The sequence below is a fragment of the Zootoca vivipara genome, chromosome 15, assembly GCF_965207765.1.
Source record: "Zootoca vivipara chromosome 15, rZooViv2.hap1.1, whole genome shotgun sequence".
NCBI classification, from domain to species: domain Eukaryota; kingdom Metazoa; phylum Chordata; class Lepidosauria; order Squamata; family Lacertidae; genus Zootoca; species Zootoca vivipara.
In genome coordinates, this window is record NC_142598.1 from 24275188 (window position 1) to 24298823 (window position 23636).

Consider the following 23636-nt stretch of genomic DNA (forward strand, 5'->3'; position numbering starts at 1 on the left):
TAGCACCAATATTTGGCATCCAAAGTTTCTGTAATACAATCAACATTTGACAGTACTAATTTGCAGTATAATTCAAAGCATTTATATTGTATGACAAATCTGAATAGGCACCCTTTGACTTATCACCTCAAATTTTGAATGTCAAATTATGAAGCTGGATCTTGACATCAAAATGTGAATTACAAAATTTAAAACTTCATCAAATTCTCAACATTTAATTTCATATGTATATTTGGACAATCGGAATGTATCTGCATATTATATTAATACAGACACTTATTATTGGCATTTGCATAGAACATAGATTTAATAGGAAAACAAGTTCAGACTGTTTAATTTTTGATCCCGCTTTTTAAAAGAGTTTAACTTCTGCTTTTAATGTTTGTTTTATGTAACTGATTCTTTTCATTGTAATTGGTTGATTTTCTCATTGCAGGGCTTTTTTTAAAGAGAGGGGTGTACACACCTCTGAAAGCCTTTGGATGGAAAAAATAGCCTATATATTTTGAAATAAATAAATGTTGATGAAGCTGATGGACTTGCTGTTTCTCACTAAATGTTAACCAATGATGTCATAGCTGAAGGGATAAAAGCCTGAATAGATTTAGGTAGATAGTTCTTTAGAAAGTTTTGGAAAATATATCTAAGGTACCAAATATAATTTGTTTTTTCCCTTCAAACCATAGGTTTGGGAGGCTTAGGTTTGTTAAACAACCTGTAATTCTAAGTTAAGATGTGCATTTGAGTGTTGGCCATAGTGACCCTGGTCTCACACCATGTAGAAACTCTAGTTTAATGCAAAATGGAACAGAAATGTTAGAAGTATCGTTTTAAACAAATTGCTGTTTCGCCTGCAATAATATTAACAGGCTGGTTATACACCTTGATGTAATATCTTGCTGTGAGCCAAATAGTCTTCAGCATCTGAAGAGCAAAATATAGCTGTTTTGTTCATGTTACAATCAACACATTTTCATTATTTAGATAGATCAGAATTTATTTATGATGCTGGCAGCCAGAAAGTGTTGCCAATATAAATTTCAGGAGTTTGCAAAATCCTGCTGGGTTTTGCAAGATACCAGGTTGTTTTTGCAGATTTTCGAAAGAGCCCCTGCCGTGATCATGGTTTCATCCAACGGAAGTGTTGGAGACATAATACATACATGCCACAGCTGTGATGCAAAATATGTGTATGTCACTGAGCCTTGCAATGAAAAGTTGCTCAGTGCTCTTAATGAAATAGAAATAATTGTTGGAGCTTTATATGTATACAAGAAAGATACCTATGAATTTTCACAGATAAAGAAGTGTCTATTATAACCTACCCACAGACACAGAATGATCATATTTACTTAAGCCTCTCCTATTGCTGTCTATCCAAGAAGTCTATGCATATATGAACCTGCTTGAAGAACTGCCCTTACAGCAGCAAGGAATACTGACAAGTTACTTTAAATGGTTATTCATGTCATAATTGTGCAAAGCTACTTGAATAGTCAAATCAAGCTTGGGTTTATTGCTCAGCCAGCTGTCCATTTCAACACATAATAATTAGCTGACAAACAGTAAAATACAACTAAACATTCTCAAATATAATTTGCAGCTCCAAGTGTAATTAAAAGAGAATAATAAAATGACCCCACAATTACAGACAAACAAAACCAGCAATCATGCATCTATCAAAGCCATCCATATAAGGTTGGATCTAGACTAAATTGTCATCTTTATAATTACTAAAATGAGGTGAAGTAAACATTTCTTATAAATTTATGCTGCCACCATGTTACCAGACTTGTTGCAGGAGGAAATCTATTGCTTTGTAGGAAGACCAAAAGGTAACTGTCGCGGTCACACTGACCTGCACAACACCCCTGGACGTTTGACGGTCTATTGGTGTTGTGCCAACGACAAACAAATACTCTCAATCACTCACACACCTCAGACCAAGATATAGTAAAATAAAACAGAATAGTTTATTGAATACTCTTATGTGTATTGGTTACTGTACAAAGCTTAAACGGTTTCCAAAATCACAGATGGTTCCTATACCGGCCTAATACCTCTAAATATGATTTACCGGCCTATTACCTCTAAATAATACTAATAATAATTATCACTAAACTCCTAACACTATATCCTGTCTATCTCGCTATTTAACAGCCACCACAATATTAACCAGCTCTATTCTTCACACCAGCTCCTCTCATCTATCTCTCTCCCCTCACATCTAACTCTCTCAACTCTCCCATCATCTCATCCTGCCTGCCTGCTTCTCTCTATATACACCCTGCTTCTGGCTGGAGAGCTCCCATTGGTCGTTTCCCTCCCTGGCAACTTAACCCCTTCTAGGCCCTCTAGAGGTGAAACGCCACATACCTCCCCCCTTAATTAAGTTTGAAACAGGAGGGTTAACTTCTTACAGTTACTCTCCTGTTCAAACAACAATAGTTCAAAATACAACATTTATACTTTTACCTTTTCCTCCTCCCATTCCAAATATACACATATACATACCACTTCTAAATGCATAAAACAAACTCTTTTTTTTAAATGTCCCCTTGGTCTTCTTCCTCTGGTCTCCTGGGTAGATTGTCAGTCCAAATTTCGGATAACAGAGGTACCGCTGTCACTCTTGTCGGATCCAGACGTTGATGAAGCACTCGATCTATGATCTAGAGATGACTTTCTTTGGGTGTCAACTGGGATCTCTTCTCTGACGTAAGCTCGTGGACGCTCACAACCGACCTCTCTTTCACTCTTGTCTCCCTCGCGAATAACATTCCTCTCAGGTGGGCATACTTTTAGTCTGCCTCTGGGTCTTGGCATCTTTGCTGCAGACGCAACTGGCATTCCTCGGTTAGGACTTGTCTTTGGATTGACAGGCACTGCCATGGTGGTTGTCTCTGCTATTTCTTTAACTATGGCTTGTTTTCCAGCCTTTCGCTTCCTCGCTCTTCTAAACATCTTAGGGATAGCTGTATCATCTGATTTCTCAATATCTTCCCTAGGTTTTTCTGACAAAGTCACACTTTTCGAGATTTCTAATTCTGTTACTTTTACTTTATCTGCAACAGATATTCTATTGCGCTTAACTGACCCACAATGCACAGTCAGCTTTCTCTTTTTGGCACCAATTTGGTCATTTCCTTCTGTATTACTTAAGTTAGGTTCTTCAGTAGTTTCCTTAAAAACTATAGGCTTGGCCTCTTTGGTTTCTTTGGAACTAATAGACTTCCTGATCACATACTCTGCTTTCTCAGCTGGCACTTGAGTAATATTGCAGCTATTTTGGACTTTGCTTACATGCCACAGGTCTTTCTGCCACTGAGTCTCAGTATCATTCAGACTTGTTTTTGAAAGAGTAATCGTATCAGTTACTGAAGTGAAACAATCTCTAGGCACGGATCTTGACCTATTGAGTTTTCCTGGAGCACGGTTAAACTGTATCCATCTGGGTTTGTCAGAAGTGTTCGAACCACTCTCATTCATAGGTAATATATTCGCTGAACCAGGAACATGGTATGATAAGTTTTCCCTATCCATACCACTCTTGTGAGATTGTGCGACATTAGGAAGCTCTTGTGTGGGACCTGAGAGACAAGGATCACTCTCTAACTTGGAATCTTTTTCTCCCCCCACTTTAACTTCTTCATGCCCTTTTACTGCAACTTGACTCAGACTAGTTTTATCTACTTTTCCCCAGCCTTGATAAAGCAAGTTGTTTTCCTTTGCATCACTGGTGTTAGTAAAGGTATTCCCTAAAGAACTTGGTGGGCTAATTATTACTTCTGGGTTCTGAGTAATTTGCATTAACAATAAATCATGTGGCAGCCTCTCAGTGTCTTCGTTTTGCTTTTTAGCCAAACTAAGGGTTTGGTTCGCAATCACAGGTTCTATAACCATTCCTTTTCCTTCCCTGGCTTGTGTAGATTGAACTTCCCTATCTAAAAGTCTCTTGCTCAAGCAAAACTTTTCAGGGCTTTCAGGTGTTAGAGTATTGGCTGCCTCAAAACAAGTTAACAACTCTGAATCTTCTTGTTGCTCATGAGCCAAACTAGATTTTTGTTTTCTTATAATAGGAACCAACAGGGCTTCATTTTCCCCCTCACAGTTTAGTTCCTCAGCTCTAGCTTCATTGGCAACAGTAGCAATCTCCTCAGCGTGAGGTGACTGCTGACTCACTTTAGTACGTGTTAATACAAAAGAACTCTGTACGTGCTCTATGAGATCCCATCCTATTAACACAGCAGAGGGAATCTCTTCAGATATTGCCACTTCCCATTCTCCTGACCAATTCTGGTACTGAATTTGAAGCCGTGCGACTTCCAGCACCACTGGCTGTTTAGAAATTCCTTTTAATCTCATCAATTTTCCAGGGATTATTTTAGAGGGACAGACCAGATCGGCGTGAACAATTGTCACCTGAGATCCTGTATCCCGAATCGCAATAACTTGCTTCCCCTCAATCCCAATAAATTCCCCAGCATTCTTCAACAACTGATTTTCATATTTAATGGTATAGCAATGAGCTACTGTGTCTTCAACTGCCACAGCATGAAGGCTGAGTGGAGCTGCTGTCGTCATGGTGACTGGGCTAGCTTGACTTGCCTCAGCTGACTGGACACAGTAAGCTTGCTTCTGAGGGCTAACACTTGGAGCTTTATCCTGCTTATTTTTACAGTGAAAACTTTTATGGCCAAATTGATTGCACTCCCAACATTTTATTTCTTTAGGATTTGTGTAATTATTTTTCCTCCCCTTCTCTTCATTACTACTAGTGCTGCCTTGGGTTCTGTTTCCTTTCTCAGTCTCTGAGGAAAGGTTTCTCTTCACTGCCTGGGATTTGTTTTTGGGAGACCCCCACAGTTTCCCGCCAAAACTTGGGTCATCAAATCTATGGTCCCGTATTTCATTTATCTGATCAGCTAAATTAGCAGCTTCTTGAAGGGTTCTAGGGTGTTTCTCTTTTATTAGATATCTTAATTGGCCGTGTATAGTTTCATAAAATTGTTCTAAAGCAAACACTTCTTTTATTAGTGAGGTGGTACTGGCTTTCTCTGTGCCTAGCCACTTGGTGAGGTAATGTGAAATCTTGGTGCCCAGTTGAGCATATGTTTCCTCCTTCCCTTTTGTCACACTTCGGAACCTCTTTCTTAGCTGTTCTGAGGTAATTCCGAAATGGGTAAAAGTTATTTGTTTAAATAATTCAAAGTCGTTTGCTTGCTCTTCTGGCATATTAGCATAAATTTCCGCTAACTTTCCGCTAATTCTAGCCCTTAAAATGATCATTTTCTCCTCATCTTTTACTTGAAAATCGTTACAGGCTCTCTCAAATGATATTAGAAAAGCTTCTGGGTTATCTTTCTCCTTAAATTCAGGGAAACGTTTCAAATCTATTTTCCCTTGTGTTTGGGAATTAGTGTTATTGCTATTATTTTGGTTTTCCTGAGCTGTTAGTTCTAGTTTTTTCATTTCAATTTGAAATTGCATTTCTTTCTCTCTCAGTTCTCTTTCCTCTCTCTCCCTCTCAGCTTGCAATCTCATTTCTGTTTCTGTTTTTTTGCAATCTCATTTCTGTTTTACTGATATTCTTTCTCTAATTTCCATCTCTCAAATTCCTCAGACATTTGTGGAACCCTCCCCTCAGATGGGGTTTCACTAACTGTTTCAACTCTAGGCTCTTCAATTTGTAAAGACCCATTTTCCTCCTGGGTTCTTTCAACTGAGGTTTCCCTCACAGCTGGTTTACTTTTCTTAGCTGGCATTTTGTGAGAGTCTCTATTAAACTTAACAACTCTAGAGAAATTTCCTCTCAGTTTCTGTTCCTCTGGCTAGGCTCTTCAAGATTCCTGTCACAAAGTTCAGCTAGGGGTTTTCTCTCTCACCCTTTAGCTAACTTTCACTGACTCTGAATCTAACCCACAACCAGAACAGCTTTTGAGTTCTCTTCTCTTGTTGTTACAGCTTCTTCTCAGTACCTCAGAACCACACACTCACACCCCCAGGTTAGATAATTATTCCTCAGATTATCCTCCCCTCCAGGTGTAATGTTGTCCCTATTGGTACTAGTGTTCTAATTCGAACCCGATGCTGTCACTTTTATAGCGTGATAAATCGGATCCCGACGCTGCCACCAGTTTATGTCGCGGTCACACTGACCTGCACAACACCCCCGGACGTTTGACGGTCTATTGGTGTTGTGCCAACGACAAACAAATACTCTCAATCACTCACACACCTCAGACCAAGATATAGTAAAATAAAACAGAATAGTTTATTGAATACTCTTATGCGTATTGGTTACTGTACAAAGCTTAAACGGTTTCCAAAATCACAGATGGTTCCTATACCGGCCTAATACCTCTAAATATGATTTACCGGCCTATTACCTCTAAATAATGCTCTAGTGCTATGGTCCATGGGGTCACGAAGAGTCGGACACGACTAAACGACTAAACAACAACAACACCTCTAAATAATACTAATAATAATTATCACTAAACTCCTAACACTATATCCTGTCTATCTCGCTATTTAACAGCCACCACAATATTAACCAGCTCTATTCTTCACACCAGCTCCTCTCATCTATCTCTCTCCCCTCACATCTAACTCTCTCAACTCTCCCATCATCTCATCCTGCCTGCCTGCTTCTCTCTATATACACCCTGCTTCTGGCTGGAGAGCTCCCATTGGTCGTTTCCCTCCCTGGCAACTTAACTCCTTCTAGGCCCTCTAGAGGTGAAACGCCACAGTAACTGATACCGTAGGTTTGTTGGTTAAATTAGGTTAGCTAACTTGCATGGCCTCCAGATGTTGCTGGACTAAAACTCCCATCATCCCTGACCATTGGCTGTGCTGGTAGAGGCTGATGGGAGTTGGAATCCAACATCCTTTACAGTGCTGCAAATTAGTCACTCATTGCATATATCCATATTCAAAGAACCAACCAATAGAGGCTACCAAAAGATTTTTTTTAAGTAATGTGTTCTTTGGTTAATCCCAATTGTTAATTTTTTTTGATGGCACCTTCCCCTATGGACCATGGTGTCCATAGTTGTAGTTATAGCTGGAGGTATTTCTACATCCTTGGGGCACAAATAGGCTACCTAGGAATTTACATAAATATATAACATATCTCTTGGCAAGTTAAGATGGTGGGTGACTAGGCTCTCATTGATATTGAGCTGTGTAATGTGTTCATGTACCCTGTAAGCATACTGTATTATTATTATTATTATTATTATTATTATTATTATTATTATTATTATTATTGAATAAGGCAGGAGATCTGGAGCCTGACCACAGCATTGCTGGACCATGGGCCCTATTGCCTAACAATACCCCACACTATAGTGAAGAAGCAGCATTTCTTAATTTGAAGACAGGCAAAAATAATCAGACTGTCCATTATGGCTTAGAAGGCTCATAGCTCAGTAGCAGAACACCTGCCTTGTATGCAGAAGGCACCAAGTTCAATCCCTGGTGCCTCCACATAGGGCTGGGAGAGAACCCTGCCTTAAACCCTGGTGAGAAGCTGCCAGTCAGAGTAGACAGTACTGAGCTAGATGGATCAATGGTTTGACCTGGTCTAAGGCAGCTTCCTGTGTTCCTAACAAACATAAGATACAACAATGGTAGACTGCCATCACCCTCTATCTCTCTACTGTTCCACCATGTGAAGATACCATAATAGCTTCTCTTACCAAGGCTGACCCTCAAACTGCTGCCTGCCCACTAAACACACACAAATAATTCTTTTTGTTGAAACTGAATGTTGTTTTGCTCTGCAATATGGATTCTCCCTCAGTGTCTAAGACTGCAGTTGGGTTATACATGTACATATGTAACACTGGAGTCACCTGGACTCTGCTTCCAGGAGCAACAAGGTTTTTCGTTAGGCCACAAATAATAGCAGCTGCCTACCCCAACTTTCTGGGATGCAGGTGGTGCTGTGGGTTAAACCACAGAGCCTAGGGCTTGCTGATCAGAAGGTCGGCGGTTCGAATCCCTGCGACGGGGTGAGCTCCCGTTGCTTGGTCCCAGCTCCTGCCAACCTAGCAGCTCGAAAGCACGTCAAAGTGCAAGTAGATAAATGGGTACCGCTCCAAGCAGGAAGGTAAATGGCATTTCCGTTCGCTGCTCTGGTTTGCCTGAAGTGGCTTTGTCATGCTGGCCACATGACCTGGAAGCTGTATGCCGGCTCCCTCGGCCAATAATGTGAGATGAGCGTGACCAGAGTCGGTCACGACTGGACCTAATGGTCAGGGGTCCCTTTACCTTTACCCCAACTTTCATGACTCCCATCAGTAACATGAGACACCCTGTCACATTCATACTAAGTGGTCAAGTGGCCTAGATAAGGAGAGGGAGAGGGGGGAGGGGGAGGGGGTATTTAAGAAATCCATTCATTATGGTGTGAAAACTGCAACTCTATGAAGGGACTCAGTTCTCCTCTGAATATTGTTGGAAGAATTTATCTGCTTGGGAGCTGTCCATAGTCCTGCAGATCTTGAATCAGGCTTGCTCCCAACCTGGACTCTGCCTAAACTTACTGAAATCCCAACAGCCCTTAAAGCACAAGTCTATGGTTTCAGTGACCACAATAAGCTCCCTCCCAGTTGCGTGTGCAAAATGGCACACTTTACTGTGTGGGCTTCAGCTTGATAGGACAGGGAACTGACATAGTTTGTTGGAAAGCTCTATATTATTGGGAAGGTTTGCAGCCTTGATCCCAATACAGAAAACAATGTATGTTATAGAATCAGAGGCTCTTTTCCCATGGGTGTTAAGGATACCATGGATTGATACATCTTGGAAGTCACTCAAGAGAGGCCCAAGCAGGAAATTCCTGGTGTGTAAATTGGGATAAAAAGGTTAAATTTGTGAAAGGCATAGCTGCCATCCCAATGGGTTGCACGTACTGCAAAAACTGGTGATGCTTCCACTCCTCGTACTATGGAATTATATCATGGCTTTACAGCTGTTATCTCCTATTCCATGCTGCATGCCTTTCTGAACCAGGCATGCAAGCATTTAAATATCAGCAGAGTTTCAGGAAGAAGAAAGATGACACTTCATTGTAAGCCAGCATGCTGTACTTCATCAGCATTGTTTTGCATTATAGATTTCTTGGTAGTCTGAAAGTTTAAACTGTTTGCAGCTTCTTCTTTTTTTAATAGAGCACTGAATACTAATAGGTTATTGACTGTGCGGATTTAGTAGGGAAAGAAAATGCTTAGCAACAGGGACTACTAGGACAACAAGTTCATCTTCATATATATATATATATATATATATATATATATATATATATATATATATGATGAAATATTCAGCCTCAGTATAACAGAGAGTGGGTAGCAATCAATAGCTTATAGCAACTGCAGTGCAAATTATAGCAATTGTCTGGTGTGTGTAAAAATAGCATTGTCCATCACTTTTTTGCCTTACATCCCAAACTCCAGCACATTTACTTAGAGGTATCCCACTGATTTCTCCTTTTTTAATTACCCTTTATTAGTTTTATATATAACATTCAAACAATACAACAGACAAACAACAAAATAAAAAACAACAACCATAACATAGAATACTAAGAAATTGTTACATAAAAATAAAATACCTTTCTTCTTTATGTTTTGACTTCCGTCAACCTCAACATGGGTCCTATGTTTCCTTGGTAGCTGCCTCTTATATAATATTTAACTTGGCATAAATTATAATATTTAACTTAGCATAAATTATGTTTTACTTACATATTTCTAACATAAGCTTTTATCTTGTGATAGTTAATCGGAGCATGTTAAAGATTTCATATGGGAACGGTATCCCACTGATTTCAATGAAGCATCCTTCTAAACAAGTAAAGACCACTCTATTCTGCCTTGGTCAGATAATAATAATAATAATAATAATAATAATAATAATAATAATAATAAATTATTATTTATTATTATTTATACCCCACCCATCTGACCAGGTTTCCCCAGCCACTCTGGGCGGCTTCCAACAAAACATTAAAATATAGAAATCCAGACTACACCTGGAGTACTCTGTCTAATTCTGGGCACCACAATTTAAGAAAGGTGTTGAGAAGCTGGAATGTGTGCAGAGGAGGGCAACCAAGATGATCAAGGGTCTGGAAACTAAGCCTTACGAGGAGTGTTTGAAGGAGCTGGGTATGTTTAGCCAGGAAAAGAGGAGAGTGAGAGGAGATAGATTAGCCATCTTCAAATATATTAAGGGCTGTCACATGGAAGCGGGAACAAGCTTGTTTTCTTCTGCTCTGCAGGGTAGGGCTCGAACCAATGGCTTCAAGTTACAAGAAAGGAGATTCTGACTAATCATATCTGATATTAAGAGCTGTTTCGCAGTGGAACAGACTCCCATGAGAGATGGCGAAATCTTCTTCCCTTGGGTCCCTTCCAGCTCTATGTTTCTATGATACAGTGGTACTTCGGGTTAAGAACTTAATTCGTTCTGGAGGTCTGTTCTTAACCTGAAACTGTTCTTAACCTGAGGTAAAGTTTTGGAGCCTCCCATCGCTGCCGTGCGATTTCTGTTCTCATCCTGAGGTAAAGTTTTTCACCCGAGGTACTATTTTTGGGTTAGCGGAGTCTGTAACCTGAAGCATCTGTAAACTGAGGTACCACTGTACTATGCCAACAAATACTAATGTAAGTTGTGTTTATTAGAGAATTAATCTCCTTTCCTACAGGTATCTTCTCTGCATAGTTAAGGCTACAAAACATCAATGAGGGTCTTTTGTTACTTACCCAATTCTCTCCCCCCCACCTGCCTGTCATATTGTAAGGGACTTTGGTTGTGACAAGGTTAATTATTCCAGACCTGAATGTTATAGTCAGCCTAGGGCTTGCCGATCAAAAGGTCGGCGGTTCGAATCCCTGTGACAGGGTGAGCTCCCGTTGCTAGGTCCCTGCTCCTGCCAACCTAGCAGTTTGAAAGCACGTCAAAGCGGGAAGGTAAACAGTGTTTCTGTGTGTTGCTCTGGTTCGCTATAAGCGGCTTTGTCATGCTGGCCACATGACCTGAAAGCTGTACACCGGCTCCCTCGGCCAATAACGCGAGATGAGTGCCGCAACCCCAGAGTCGGTCACGGCTGGACCTATTGGTCAGGGGTCCCTTTACCTTATGTTTTAGTCAGATTGGAACCACAGGATTAAAGATCCCAATTAGGTACACACCATAATATTGACCTACCATATATGGTTGTGAAGTATATGGAGGGCCAAAAATCATCTATTCCAATACCCAGCAATGCATAAATGCTGAGTTTTTAGTATTATTAAATGTGAGACTGTAAAATGGTAGAAAGGCCATTAGCTGTTCTAAAGCAAAGATGGGAAACCTTTGGCCCTCTAGATGTTGCTGGACTCCAGCTCCCATCCTAGTCAATAGTCTGGATGGTGAGAACTGGAGTCTGACAACATCTGGAGGACCAAAGGTTTCCCACCTTTGCACATAAGCAGCTTTTTGACTCTGTATCTCATTAAAAAGAACCACTGGATTGCACCATATCACCATGACTGATCCATATAATACAAAGTTTTCTACTGCCTGATTTTTATTTTTTTAATTATTTTTTAAAAAAATGTTCTGGTGGAATACTGGATGAACTATTAAAATGCAGCTCTCTGAATGGCATTTTTTCCTGGCTTGTCAGCTCTCCCACCCACCCCTTTAGTACGCTGCTATATTGCTATAAGGTTTTATTTGCTTTTATATATTGCTCTCAGAGATTGGTATTTCATGCTAAACCTACCTGCAAGGAAATAATACAAAGTGGACTCTCCATGTGTTTTTTTTTTTTTAAACAACAACTTGAAGACCGTTTTGAAACAGACAAAACGAAACACAGTGAGCTGCTAAAATTCCCAGGGGAGGCTCACACATGACAGTTCCTATGAAAGATACTACCGTAGCAATTTATTTAAGAAGTTTTAAAGACTTGGCAAAAGCTTTGTCATCTGCGTCTGGTAAAGGCTTGTTGGGAGACATATGCTGAGCACCTCCTTAAGGAGCCTGATGCCTTTCAAGGGGGTGGGGGGTGGGAATTGCTGAAGAAATTGTGGGGCATTTCTGGTTTTTTGTTTATTATCACACAACAGTTACTTTTTAGAGTCTTTTAAAACTGTCCAGATCACAGCAATAAAAAGGAGAAGTGTAAAAAAATAAGTTAATAATATTGTTATTAAATGCAATAGCCACACATTTCTCATGAAATATACACTCAGCTTAGGACTCTGGTACCCTGCAGGGTGGGGTGGGGATGAATGGAGTTCCAATAACATTGAGAAGAGGCCAAAACCCAGTTCTTATGATATGGCAGAGGTAGTAAACCACCATTCCACTGGCTCACTGGGCTGTGAATCAACTCAATGGAGCCAGCAACATAGCCAGTATTAGTGGATGAAGCACTTGTGACATTCCGCCGAGACCATATAACACCAGTCCTGAAAGACCTACATTGGCTCCCAGTATGTTTCCGAACACAATTCAAAGTGTTTAAAGCCCTAAACAGCCTCGGCCCAGTATGCCTGAAGGAGCGTCTCCACCCCCATCGATCAGCCCAGACACTGAGGTCCAGCTCCGAGGGCCTTCTAGCAGTTCCCTCACTGTGAGAAGTGAGGTTACAGGGAACCAGGCAGAGGGCCTTCTCGGTAGTGGTGCCTGCCCTGTGGAACACCCTCCCATCAGTTGTCAAGGAAATAAACAACTATCTGACTTTTAGAAGACATTTGAAGGCAGCCCTGTTTAGGGAATGTTTAGGGAATTTTAATGTTTGATGTTTTATCGCTTTTTTGTTATTGTTATTAATATTATGTTGGGAGCTGACCAGTGTGGCTGGGAAAACCCAGCCAGATGGGTGGGGTAGGGGTATAAATTCTCCTCTTCCTCCTCCTCCTCCTCCTCCTCCTCCTCCTCTTTCTTCTTTCTTCTTTCTTCTTCTTCCTGTCCACCATTGGGAAGCACTGAGTCTGTTCCAGTTTCGGGAGTATTCCAGCAAGGTAGCAATGGTGACAAGGAGCAGTACCACCCCTTCTTGTCGAATGGAGATAATCCCAGCCAAACCTTCTCAATGGAAGGATGAAATCATGTTTCAAAAGGGGGGTGGAAACATGTCATGTGGATTGTCATAATTATTTCACAGGCATGAAAATGCCCCGTCCTTTATTGTGAATACAAAAAATGAAAGTAATTTGACAATTCATATGAACTCACTACTTTTTACAGACTGCACCTCACTTTGAAATTTTTGCGTGCAACTGAGGTTTCCAAAACAACTAATAGTTTTTTTGAAAAGATGAATTAAACGCAATGCCTTTCTCCCTGGAAAACCTTGGGGGCAAAGTGCCATGGTGGAATTTTCTTAATTATATTAATGTTTCAAGCTAGCAATTAAAACACTAATTGGGAAAGCAGACTCAGATCAACAAATTAAGGAAGATCACGCTTTGTTACTTCTAGAAAGGTTATTCCACAGAAATGTCTTCTTAGTCATATTTAGGCAGATTCAGGGACAGATTCTTCTTTTTTGAAAAGGATGAGGAGGAAAAGGGAAATTATGCCCATGTTCTCTGCAAAACGTCTGCCAGGTTGTTCCGGCTTTTTTTGGCTATGCCTGTACTGCAATTCCATTACACAAAAGTAATTCTTCTCCCTGCACCAATGCTTTCAGCAACTATTTCCATTTTTTTTTTTATCATCTCATGTTAAGAATAGCTTGGCCACCTCTTTTTTTCCTAGCGTATCTACTCTCACCTTCACCATCATGAAGTTGCTTACAGCACGAGATGAACATGAACATTTCATTTGTTTATTTCTACAGGAACTAAGATCAGTCTACATCCCAATTCCAAAGAAGGGCAGTGCCAAAGAATGCTGCAACTACCGCACAATTGCGCTCATTTCACACGCTAGCAAGGTTATGCTTAAAATTCTACAAGGCAGGCTTAGGCAGTATGTGGACCGAGAACTCCCAGAAGTGCAAGCTGGATTTCGAAAGGGCAGAGGAACCAGAGACCAAATAGCAAACATGCGCTGGATTATGGAGAAAGCTAGAGAGTTCCAGAAAAACGTCTACTGCTTCATTGACTATGCAAAAGCCTTTGACTGTGTCGACCACAGCAAACTATGGCAAGTTCTTAAAGAAATGGGAGTGCCTGATCACCTCATCTGTCTCCTGAGAAATCTCTATGTGGGACAAGAAGCTACAGTTAGAACTGGATATGGAACAACTGATTGGTTCAAAATTGGGAAAGGAGTACGACAAGGTTGTATATTGTCTCCCTGCTTATTTAACTTATATGCAGAATTCATCATGCGAAAGGCTGGACGAGATGAATCCCAAGCCGGAATTAAGATTGCTGGAAGAAATATCAACAACCTCAGATATGCAGATGACACAACCTTGATGGCAGAAAGCGAGGAGGAATTAAAGAACCTTTTAATGAGGGTGAAAGAGGAGAGCGCAAAATATGGTCTGAAGCTCAACATCAAAAAAACCAAGATCATGGCCACTGGTCCCATCACCTCCTGGCAAATAGAAGGGGAAGAAATGGAGGAAGTGAGAGATTTTACTTTCTTGGGCTCCTTGATCACTGCAGATGGTGACAGCAGTCACGAAATTAAAAGACGCCTGCTTCTTGGGAGAAAAGCAATGACAAACCTAGACAGCATCTTAAAAAGCAGAGACATCACCTTGCCGACAAAGGTCCGTATAGTTAAAGCTATGGTTTTCCCAGTAGTGATGTATGGAAGTGAGAGTTGGACCATAAAGAAGGCTGATCGCCGAAGAATTGATGCTTTTGAATTATGGTGCTGGAGGAGACTCTTGAGAGTCCCATGGACTGCAAGAAGATCAAACCTATCCATTCTTAAGGAAATCAGCCCTGAGTGCTCCCTGGAAGGACGGATCGTGAAGCTGAGGCTCCAATACTTTGGCCACCTCATGAGAAGAGAAGAATCCTTGGAAAAGACCCTGATGTTGGGAAAGATTGAGGGCACTAGGAGAAGGGGACGACAGAGGACAAGATGGTTGGACAGTGTTCTCGAAGCTACGAACATGAGTTTGACCAAACTGCGGGAGGCAGTGCAAGACAGGAGTGCCTGGCGTGCTATGGTCCATGGGGTCACGAAGAGTCGGACACGACTAAACGACTAAACAACAACAACAACACAGGAACTAAAGGTAGCTACAGGAATAATAATAATAATAATAATAATAATAATAATAATAATAATTTATTATTTATACCCTGCCCATCTGGCTGGGTTTCCCCAGCCACTCTGGGCGGCTTCCAACAAAATATGAAAATACAATGGTCTATTAAACATTAAAAGCCTCCCTGAACAGGGCTGCCTTCAGATGTCTTCTAAAAGTCTGGTAGTTGTTTTCCTCTTTGACATCTGTTGGGAGGGCGTTACACAGGGCAGGCGCCACCACCGAGAAGGCCCTCTGCCTAGTTCCCTGCAACTTGGCTTCTCGCAACGAGGGAACCGCCAGAAGGCCCTCGGTGCTGGACCTCAGTGTCCGGGCAGACCTCCAATTTACCTTTACAGTATGTTTAACATATAGTGTGAGATAGTTCTATGGCCAAGACTGAATAAAGTGAATGTTTAGCTACAGAACTTCAGTTCTCATAGGTTATATTTGCCCTCAACTTTAAATCTTCTGGATTTTGTAATTCTGGAGCTGATCCTTGAAAATTATGGAGGCATTACCACGCCACTAAGAGTCCTGTTTTAAATCACTCCTACTGTCTGTATTCACTATCCTTTTCTCTTGCAAATGTCTGATTGGCTTGGATGGTTGGCATCCGTCTGTCTTGGGAGACAATGGAGGAGTGTGCCTTTGGGGATGAAGTCAAACTGTTGGCAGGTTGCAGCGCTGCTGTGACTGTACATACTGATACAGGAGAGACATGTTTTGCTGCAGCTGGGGCAGATGAAGCCGTAACAATGCTCCCTATGACCTTTCTGTTTTCACCGTTTAGCCTGTGCCAATATGAAAACTTGCCAGGCATATGTTGCTAGTTTCTACTTGAAAATCAAAACAGGAGAATATTCAGCACAGTTCTATTTGATTCAAACTGAAATAAGTTCCCCCAACTCTGCTATTGCATACACCCAAATGCCCCAAAATTTGATCACCTCTCTCTGACAATTGTTTTAGGTTAATTAATCATCACACTCCTCCCAAACCTTTTCTTAGATAATGATTTTTATACATAGTTAAACTTCCTCTACAACAACTGTGGCAAAACTGGCTCTCCATCACATATTTTCAGTGCTATTTTTCTAGAAAAAGAGGTGCCAGAACTCACCATGAACGCCCACCTGAAAGGTGCTGGAACTGAGTTCCAGTGAGTTCCAGCCAAAAAAAGCCCTGCACATTTTCCATATAAGCTCCCTCAAAGCAAATGTTTTATATGCAGAAGGAAACAACGGGGTAGTTGGCAGATATATTTTGCAAAAGAAGTGATGAGCTGCTACACTGAGTCTCAGTCATCTAAATTCCGTTCCATTAACTTTCTCAGCAAACAACCCCCCTCCCAAAAAATAAAATAATAATAAAAAATCTGTAAATGAATCCTTTGGGAATCCAATTCTGCTTTAATGCTTTGATTATGTCATGCCACACGCAGCCATTAATAGCCTGCTAAATCAAAACGACCGCAGCTCTTGACATCTACCATAGTGAGTCTGTGAAGAAGACCCATTACTTAGGTACATAATTTGAGTTCATTACAACTTTATTGCTTAGCTGTCAGGAAAGTGATGTGCAGGAAGAAATATCTAACAAGGGAAGGTGCATGATGCGTGGCTGGGGATGTGAACAAACAAGCAGACATTGTTGTAAACTTACGGTAGCTATTATACCTTGGCATTTAAGATAATATGGACAAGTAATATTATAGTGCTTATTGTGCCATAGCTAATGACAACACATTGTGCTGACATCACGCCTCTCGGCAGCACTCACTATATACTTTGCAAAACTGTAAATGATTAACATTTCAAAGCACTTCTGTGTCAGGGAGTTGACAAGTCTGTTCGCTTTGTTGCCATTCTTTTGGACTTCACTATCATTGGACTCCATGCAATGCAGGAGAGGAAAAAGTAAAAAAAAAAGGTATCTCTGGGTTGTATTTAACTAAGTTGCAAACCCACTGAAGCTTATGGCCCTAAGTTAGCCATGCCTATTAATTTAAATGGGTTTACTTTGAGTAGGACTTACACTGAAGACAATCCCCTAAGTGCAGCATTCTGTATTTGCCAGTTTGCTACTGGGTCAAGCACTTAACAACTTGGGACGAGTATACCTGTGAGATCACCTTCCTCCATATGTGTCCACTTGGATTAGAAGGACTGGAGCTACTACAGGTGCCACATAATACCCATTCCACATTTATAAGAACTCAAATGCAGCACATACCCTTTGGAACTCCCTGCCTATTGATATGAAGCAGGCACCTTGCCTTCACTGTATTCCTTTTGGTACCTGCTAAAAACATTTTTTGTTTAGGCAAACCTAATCGGAGATTTTACTTTCTTGGGTTTCATGATCACTGCAGATGGTGACAGCAGTCACAAAATTAAAAGACGCCTGCTTCTTGGGAGAAAAGCAATGACAAACCTAGGCAGCATCTTAAAAAGCAGAGACATCACCTTGCAGACAAAGGTCCGTATAGTTAAAGCTATGGTTTTCCCAGTAGTGATGTATGGAAGTGAGAGCTGGACCATAAAGAAGGCTGATTGCCGAAGAATTGATGCTTTTGAATTATGGTGCTGGAGGAGACTCTTGAGAATCCCATGGACTGCAAGAAGATCAAACCTATCCATTCTTAAGGAAATCAGCCCTGAGTGCTCACTGGAAGGACAGATCCTGAAGCTGAGGCTCCAATACTTTGGCCACCTCATGAGAAGAGAAGACTCCCTGGAAAAGACCCTGATGTTGGGAAAGATGGAGGGCACAAGGAGAAGGGGATGGCAGAGGATGAGATGGTTGGACAGTGTTCTCGAAGCTACGGACATGAGTCTGACCAAACTGTGGGAGGCAGTGGAAGACAGGAGTGCCTGGCGTGCTCTGGTCCATGGGGTCACGAAGAGTCGGACACGACTAAATGACTAAACAACAACAACAAAATCAGATGCTTAGGAAAGCTGGTGTGAATTTTAGTCTGTTTTAGTATTTTAACCTATCGTATGTTTTTAATATATTCCTGATTTAATGGCTTTATCCCTGCTTTGAGTTATTTTTTAACGTCTAGTGGTGCATAATTTTTATGAAATAAATAAAATAATAAAGATTTGCCTTAAGACTGTGGAAGTGTCATGTTATGTTGTATGACAACAAATCTAATCTTTCCTGTTTGCTATTATTTTTTAATCCTGTGACATCTGTAAAGCATTAATAACTGCTTACAAATCAATTAAAATATTCCGTAATAAAATTTTAACTTAAAAGGTCCCCGGTATCTAAGAGTATGAGCTGTGCCCCATGAATCTTCTGGAGTTTTTAAAGCAAGCAACTATCATTCATATTTCGTCCTGACCATCTATAACAGAATAATGATTATCTATTTTAATGAAGCACTGCAAAATTACTGAGTGGCACTTTGAACAATCAAAAAGTGCTCTGCAGAAGCTAAGTATTATGCTCAAGCAAAGATTGCCTTTAAATATGTCAATTAGTATTAAAATAGCAGGCACTTAGTTCTTGAGTATCAGATTTTGTGGCCTCAGTCCGGCATAGATCCACCACCAGGAAAAAATGGCTTAGATGTAGGCATTCCTCAAATATCTCCTGCAATAGAGCCATACTGAATCATCACTTCTATAAGCTAAACAGCACCACAACACATACAAGAGGGAGGCAAAAAAGTCTTGGGTGAATTCCAGCATTTGCAGAAGTACAAAATAAATCTTTAAAAATGTAATATAAAAAAGGGATACCCAAACTGCCAAGTGAGGGCCGTCCATACTCAGTGGCCATAAAACATTGATTAATTGTTGCTGGTAGGGACTTTAAACTGGGGCGGGTTTGGAGAGGAATGGAATGCATTGTCTGAAGAGCAGCATTCCATACTGCAACGTTTGTTACAAATTCCAGTTTTATATATAGTGATAGTGAACTCAAGTTATGCATTATGAAAGCTATGAGAAAGACAAAAGGGAGATATCGATATGCCTGGGGAAACCTCAAGTTTTGAAGAAGTAGAAATAAATATTTAGGAAAACAACCCGAGGAATGAAAACAAACTTGCAGACTCCAAAATAGCAAGATGAAAACCTATTAGTGGCCACAGACTGCCAAGTGTCGGGAGGGGTAAAAAGAAAAGAAAAGTATCATTGGGGTTAAGTGAAATGGAGTACACTAAAATAAGGCAGGGTTGGCTGGCTGGCTAATTTTGTTGCAGGTCCAGCTGGGGCTGTAATTTTGGCCTTTGCTTTTAGAGAATTGCAATTAGTGGAATCAAGCAGATACATAACCCCCCCCCCCAAAAAAAAATTTCACCTAGCCAAATACTTGCATTGTTATGTGCTATTAGGCATCATTTTATCCCCACCCCCCACCCCAAAGTTGCTTCTTCTTTTTCCAAATCATAACAGGTGATCTTGTTAATTTGGCTTCCAACACACATTTTTAAAAACAATGTCAGCAGAATGCACAGGAGTATGTCTCCAGCCCAGGAAATCACTCGCCTTGAAATCTGAAATCGAGTATTGTCAATTAAATTTCCAACTGCAGAATGTCAGCAGTTTGATAGACAGTGCTTGGTGACACACACACTTTCCGTTTATCATCAACAATAAAACACAACACAATGGAGTCTTCCACCTGGGAAATGGTCTTCACATTTTTCGTGACATCTAGGATAGCAGCCACAGGTAACACAATGCCCAGCCTGTCTTTCTTTGTTAATTTCTCACTAAGCTCTCATGGAGAAAAATTAATTTGCCACGTTAAAAATAAACAAAATTAACCCAGGCTAAGTTTTTCATTTGAATGAAAAGAATTTAGAATATCAAGCCGGAGCTGTTCGTCTCACATTTGAAGAATTTTGCCAGATTAGACTCATGCAATGAATGTGAGGTTGCTTTTGAAGGCTGTCACCTAGTTCAGAACATAGTTGCAAGCTTTTGATGGGCAGTAGTCAGTGGAGTCATACCTTGTCAGTTCTAGGGACGCGGGTGGCACTGTGGTCAAAACCACTGAGCCTCTTGGGCTTTCCGATCAGAAGGTTGGTGGTTCGAATCCACACAACGGGATGAGCTCCTGTTGCTCTGTCCCAGCTCCTGCCTACATAGCAGTTCGAAAGCACCACACCAGTGCCAGTAGATAAACAGATTCTGCTGCGGTGGGAAGGTAAACGGTGTTTCCGTGAATTCTGGTTTCCATCACGGTGTCCCATTGCGCCACAAGCGGTTTAGTCATGCTGGCTGCATGACCCGGAAAGCTGTCTGTGGACAAACACCGGCTCCCTCGGCCTGAAAGCAAAATCAGCGCCGCAATCCCATAGTTGCCTTTGACTGGACTTAACCACCCAGGGGTCCTTTACCTTTGCCTTTTACCTTGCCAGTTCTTAAACATCTTCCCTGTACATCACCAGCACATATCTGGTTACAGGTAGGTAGCCGTGTTGGTCTGAGTCGAAGCAAAATAAAAAAATTCCTTCCTCTAGTCATCACATACAGCTCCCAAGTTAAAACAGTACAACGCATCATCAGAGATCTACAGCCTCTCCTGGACAATGACAGCTCCCTTTCTCAAGCTCTGGGAGGAAGACCTTTCATTGCCTACAGACAGCCACCCAATCTTAAACAACTCCTCACCCACAATAATACAACCACCAGAGGTAACATGGACACTGGTACCAGAGCCTGCAATAAACCCAGATGCCAACTTTGCTGCCACATACACCCGGACAACACCATTACTGGCCCAACAACATCCAACATACCATCTCAGGACTATTTAATTGCTCATCTTCTAACATTGTGTATGCCATCAAATGCCAACAGTGCCCTTCAGCTCTCTATATTGGACAAACAGGCCAAACCCTACGCCAAAGGATAAATGGACATAAATCTGACATCAGGAACCACAAGACAGAGAAACCAGTAGAACACTTCAATCTCCCAGGACATTCTATACAAGATCTCAAAGCAGCTGTTTTATTACAGAAAAATTTCAGAAACAGACTGGAAAGAGAAGTTTCTGAATTGGAACTCATTACCAAGCTTAAAACCATGGAGCCACCTGGGATGAACAAAGACATAGGATTCTTATCTCATTATGCATGATCAAGCTTTCTTTAGCACCTCAGCCCTTGCCTTTTCCCCGCAGGACCAATTGCAGTCATCATCAGTTGTTAACAGCCATCAACAGGTTTACCACTCCTATCAGCCCATCACCCATTCCCACCCACCCCCACCACCCTCTGTATATACATAAGGGTCTGGCTCTTCTGTTTCAAGTGTATCTGAAGAAGGTGCATGCACACGAAAGCTCATACCAAAATAAAAACTTAGTTGGTCTTTAAGCTGCTACTGAAGGAATTTTTTTACAGTACATATCTGATCACAGTTCTAAGTGCTGGTGGTTATGTTGATAGGCCTATACAGTTTGGAGCCTCACTCGCTGCATCATCGCCTTTGTCATGGTGAGTGAGCTTGCACTTTCCTATGACCCTTGCGAGTGAAGCCATCAGGAATCTCATACTCCCAGCAGTGCTACCCAAGGCAGTAAAGGTCAAAGGGGAGGAGCTAGACAAAGAATGATCCAAGAAGTCCTCAACAGCAGAACTGGTGGATGACAACAAGTGATATGTTACAACAGCTGTGAAGGCGGATGAAGACTGCAGCAGATACCATCATCATCATCATTTTATTTGTATGCTGCCTTTCCATAGTTAAACCAATGCTCAAGGTGGCTTACAACATAACAAGATTTACAGATAAGAATCTACTGGTTGTTGTGACTACTCACGCCATCAGAACAGAGCCTTGCTGCGAAGACTGTGCGTTGGTCAGCATGGACTGATCTACACACATAAAACAAATTCACATACAGGTGTCTTCCAAAAACCCACCCCAAACCCAAACCCCAAAAGTCCCATGGCGATTGGCAAATGGTAACAGGGGCAGGATCGTGAAACCTGGAATGGATCAGTGTGGATAGAAGAGAATCCTTAAAACAGGTATGAGGCATACTTATTATAATTGGTTAGAGGCTGATGAATATCTATTTTAATTATGCTGATTTTATGCTTCATAGCATGTTCTGAAGTTGGATGATGAAAGGCATGTTACAAAATAACAAATGTAAATCTATGCATATGGATTTTCTTTAAAGTGTTTTAATAAGGGCAAAAAACCCATCTTCATAATCTGTAACTATATTTAGTTCCACAAAGAGATAAGAGTCCCTGTCTTCCTAGCTTCTGGCAAGATCTTTGGCTACGAAACTAACAATACACATTCATAATTTGTTATTAATATGTAGGAAAGTCATAGGAAACTTTTCTTTTTGTGAAGTTTTACCTTTCTATATATTCAAACCCCACCCATGTTCACAGTATTCATACATATACACATACACCTAGCTTTTTAAAACCCCATTCGCTCACCCAGTTATTGGCTGGCTGACTTTCAATTCTGATATTTGATGATATGCTATTTTTATTTTTATTTTTGATATTTTGAAGAAAAAACTGATGTGAATAATTGCTACATATTTCTATTGTAGCAATTATTCTACAATTATTCTAATGTGAATAATTGCTACATATTAATATACTGTTGTTTTCATTCTTTGTGTATACCACCCTGGGATATATATAGAGAGTGAAGGATAATACAGTGGTACCTCACAAGATGAATGCCCTGCAAGACGAATGCGTCTTGCGATCTGATGGTGACTTGCAAGATGAATTCATTTTGCAAAAAATTCATCTTGCGAATCACGGTTTCCCACAGGAATGCATTGAAATTGAATTAATGCGTTCCTATGGGCAAAAAAAGAAATTTCAATGCATTCCTATGGGAAACTGCGATTTGCAAGACGAATTTTTCGCAAAACGAATTGACTCGCGGAATGAATTAAATTCGTCTTGCGAGGCACCACTGTATATAAAGATTTCAAATAAATAAATACTTAGGCTAGCATTTAATCAGTTACCTGCTGTTTCATGATGTTTTTGATGGGGCTTTAATACCAATGCCTTATGATGCTTTACTGCTTGATGTTACTGCTGATCTCTTTTGTTTTCTTATATCCTTGTTTATTATTATGTTATTCTAATATTCTAATAGGGTTCTATTTTAACACAATTTGAAAATTTATTAAGCCTAATGGGTGGGTGGGTGGGAGATTAGTTTCTAAATTGTACTCTTTATTGCTTAATTTAATTTATGAATCTATGAAACCACTTGAAAAGGTATGGGATCTGTGGTTGGCATGCATCTGTCTCGAGAGAAAATGAAGAGTGCCTCTGGGGAGGAAGTCAAATTGCTGTGTTATTGGCACTGAAGTGAACTCCCCAAGTGCAAGTCTAGTCAGTGTGTATGGAGGCCCTGGGCTGCCCAGACAACATGATCGCTCTCTC

At 40.8% G+C, this 23636-nt stretch overlaps 1 protein-coding gene across 1 annotated transcript; it reads right to left on the bottom strand.

The window, feature by feature from the left end:
* Positions 1–1951: 1951 nt before the first annotated feature.
* On the bottom strand, positions 1952–6755 carry LOC132591230 (uncharacterized). The gene is made up of 2 exons (XM_088658714.1): positions 6470–6755; positions 1952–6389 (listed from the first exon to the last, which is right to left on the bottom strand). The coding sequence occupies exon 2, from the start codon at positions 5542–5544 to the stop codon at positions 2593–2595; it is 2952 nt and encodes a 983-aa protein (XP_088514840.1). The 5' UTR covers positions 5545–6389; positions 6470–6755; the 3' UTR covers positions 1952–2592.
* Positions 6756–23636: the final 16881 nt, after the last annotated feature.

What these genes read in the sequence shown, in the direction of transcription:
- LOC132591230 (XM_088658714.1), bottom strand. Translation starts at nt 5,544, where the DNA reads ATGAGATTGCAAGCTGAGAGGGAGAGAGAGGAAAGAGAACTGAGAGAG.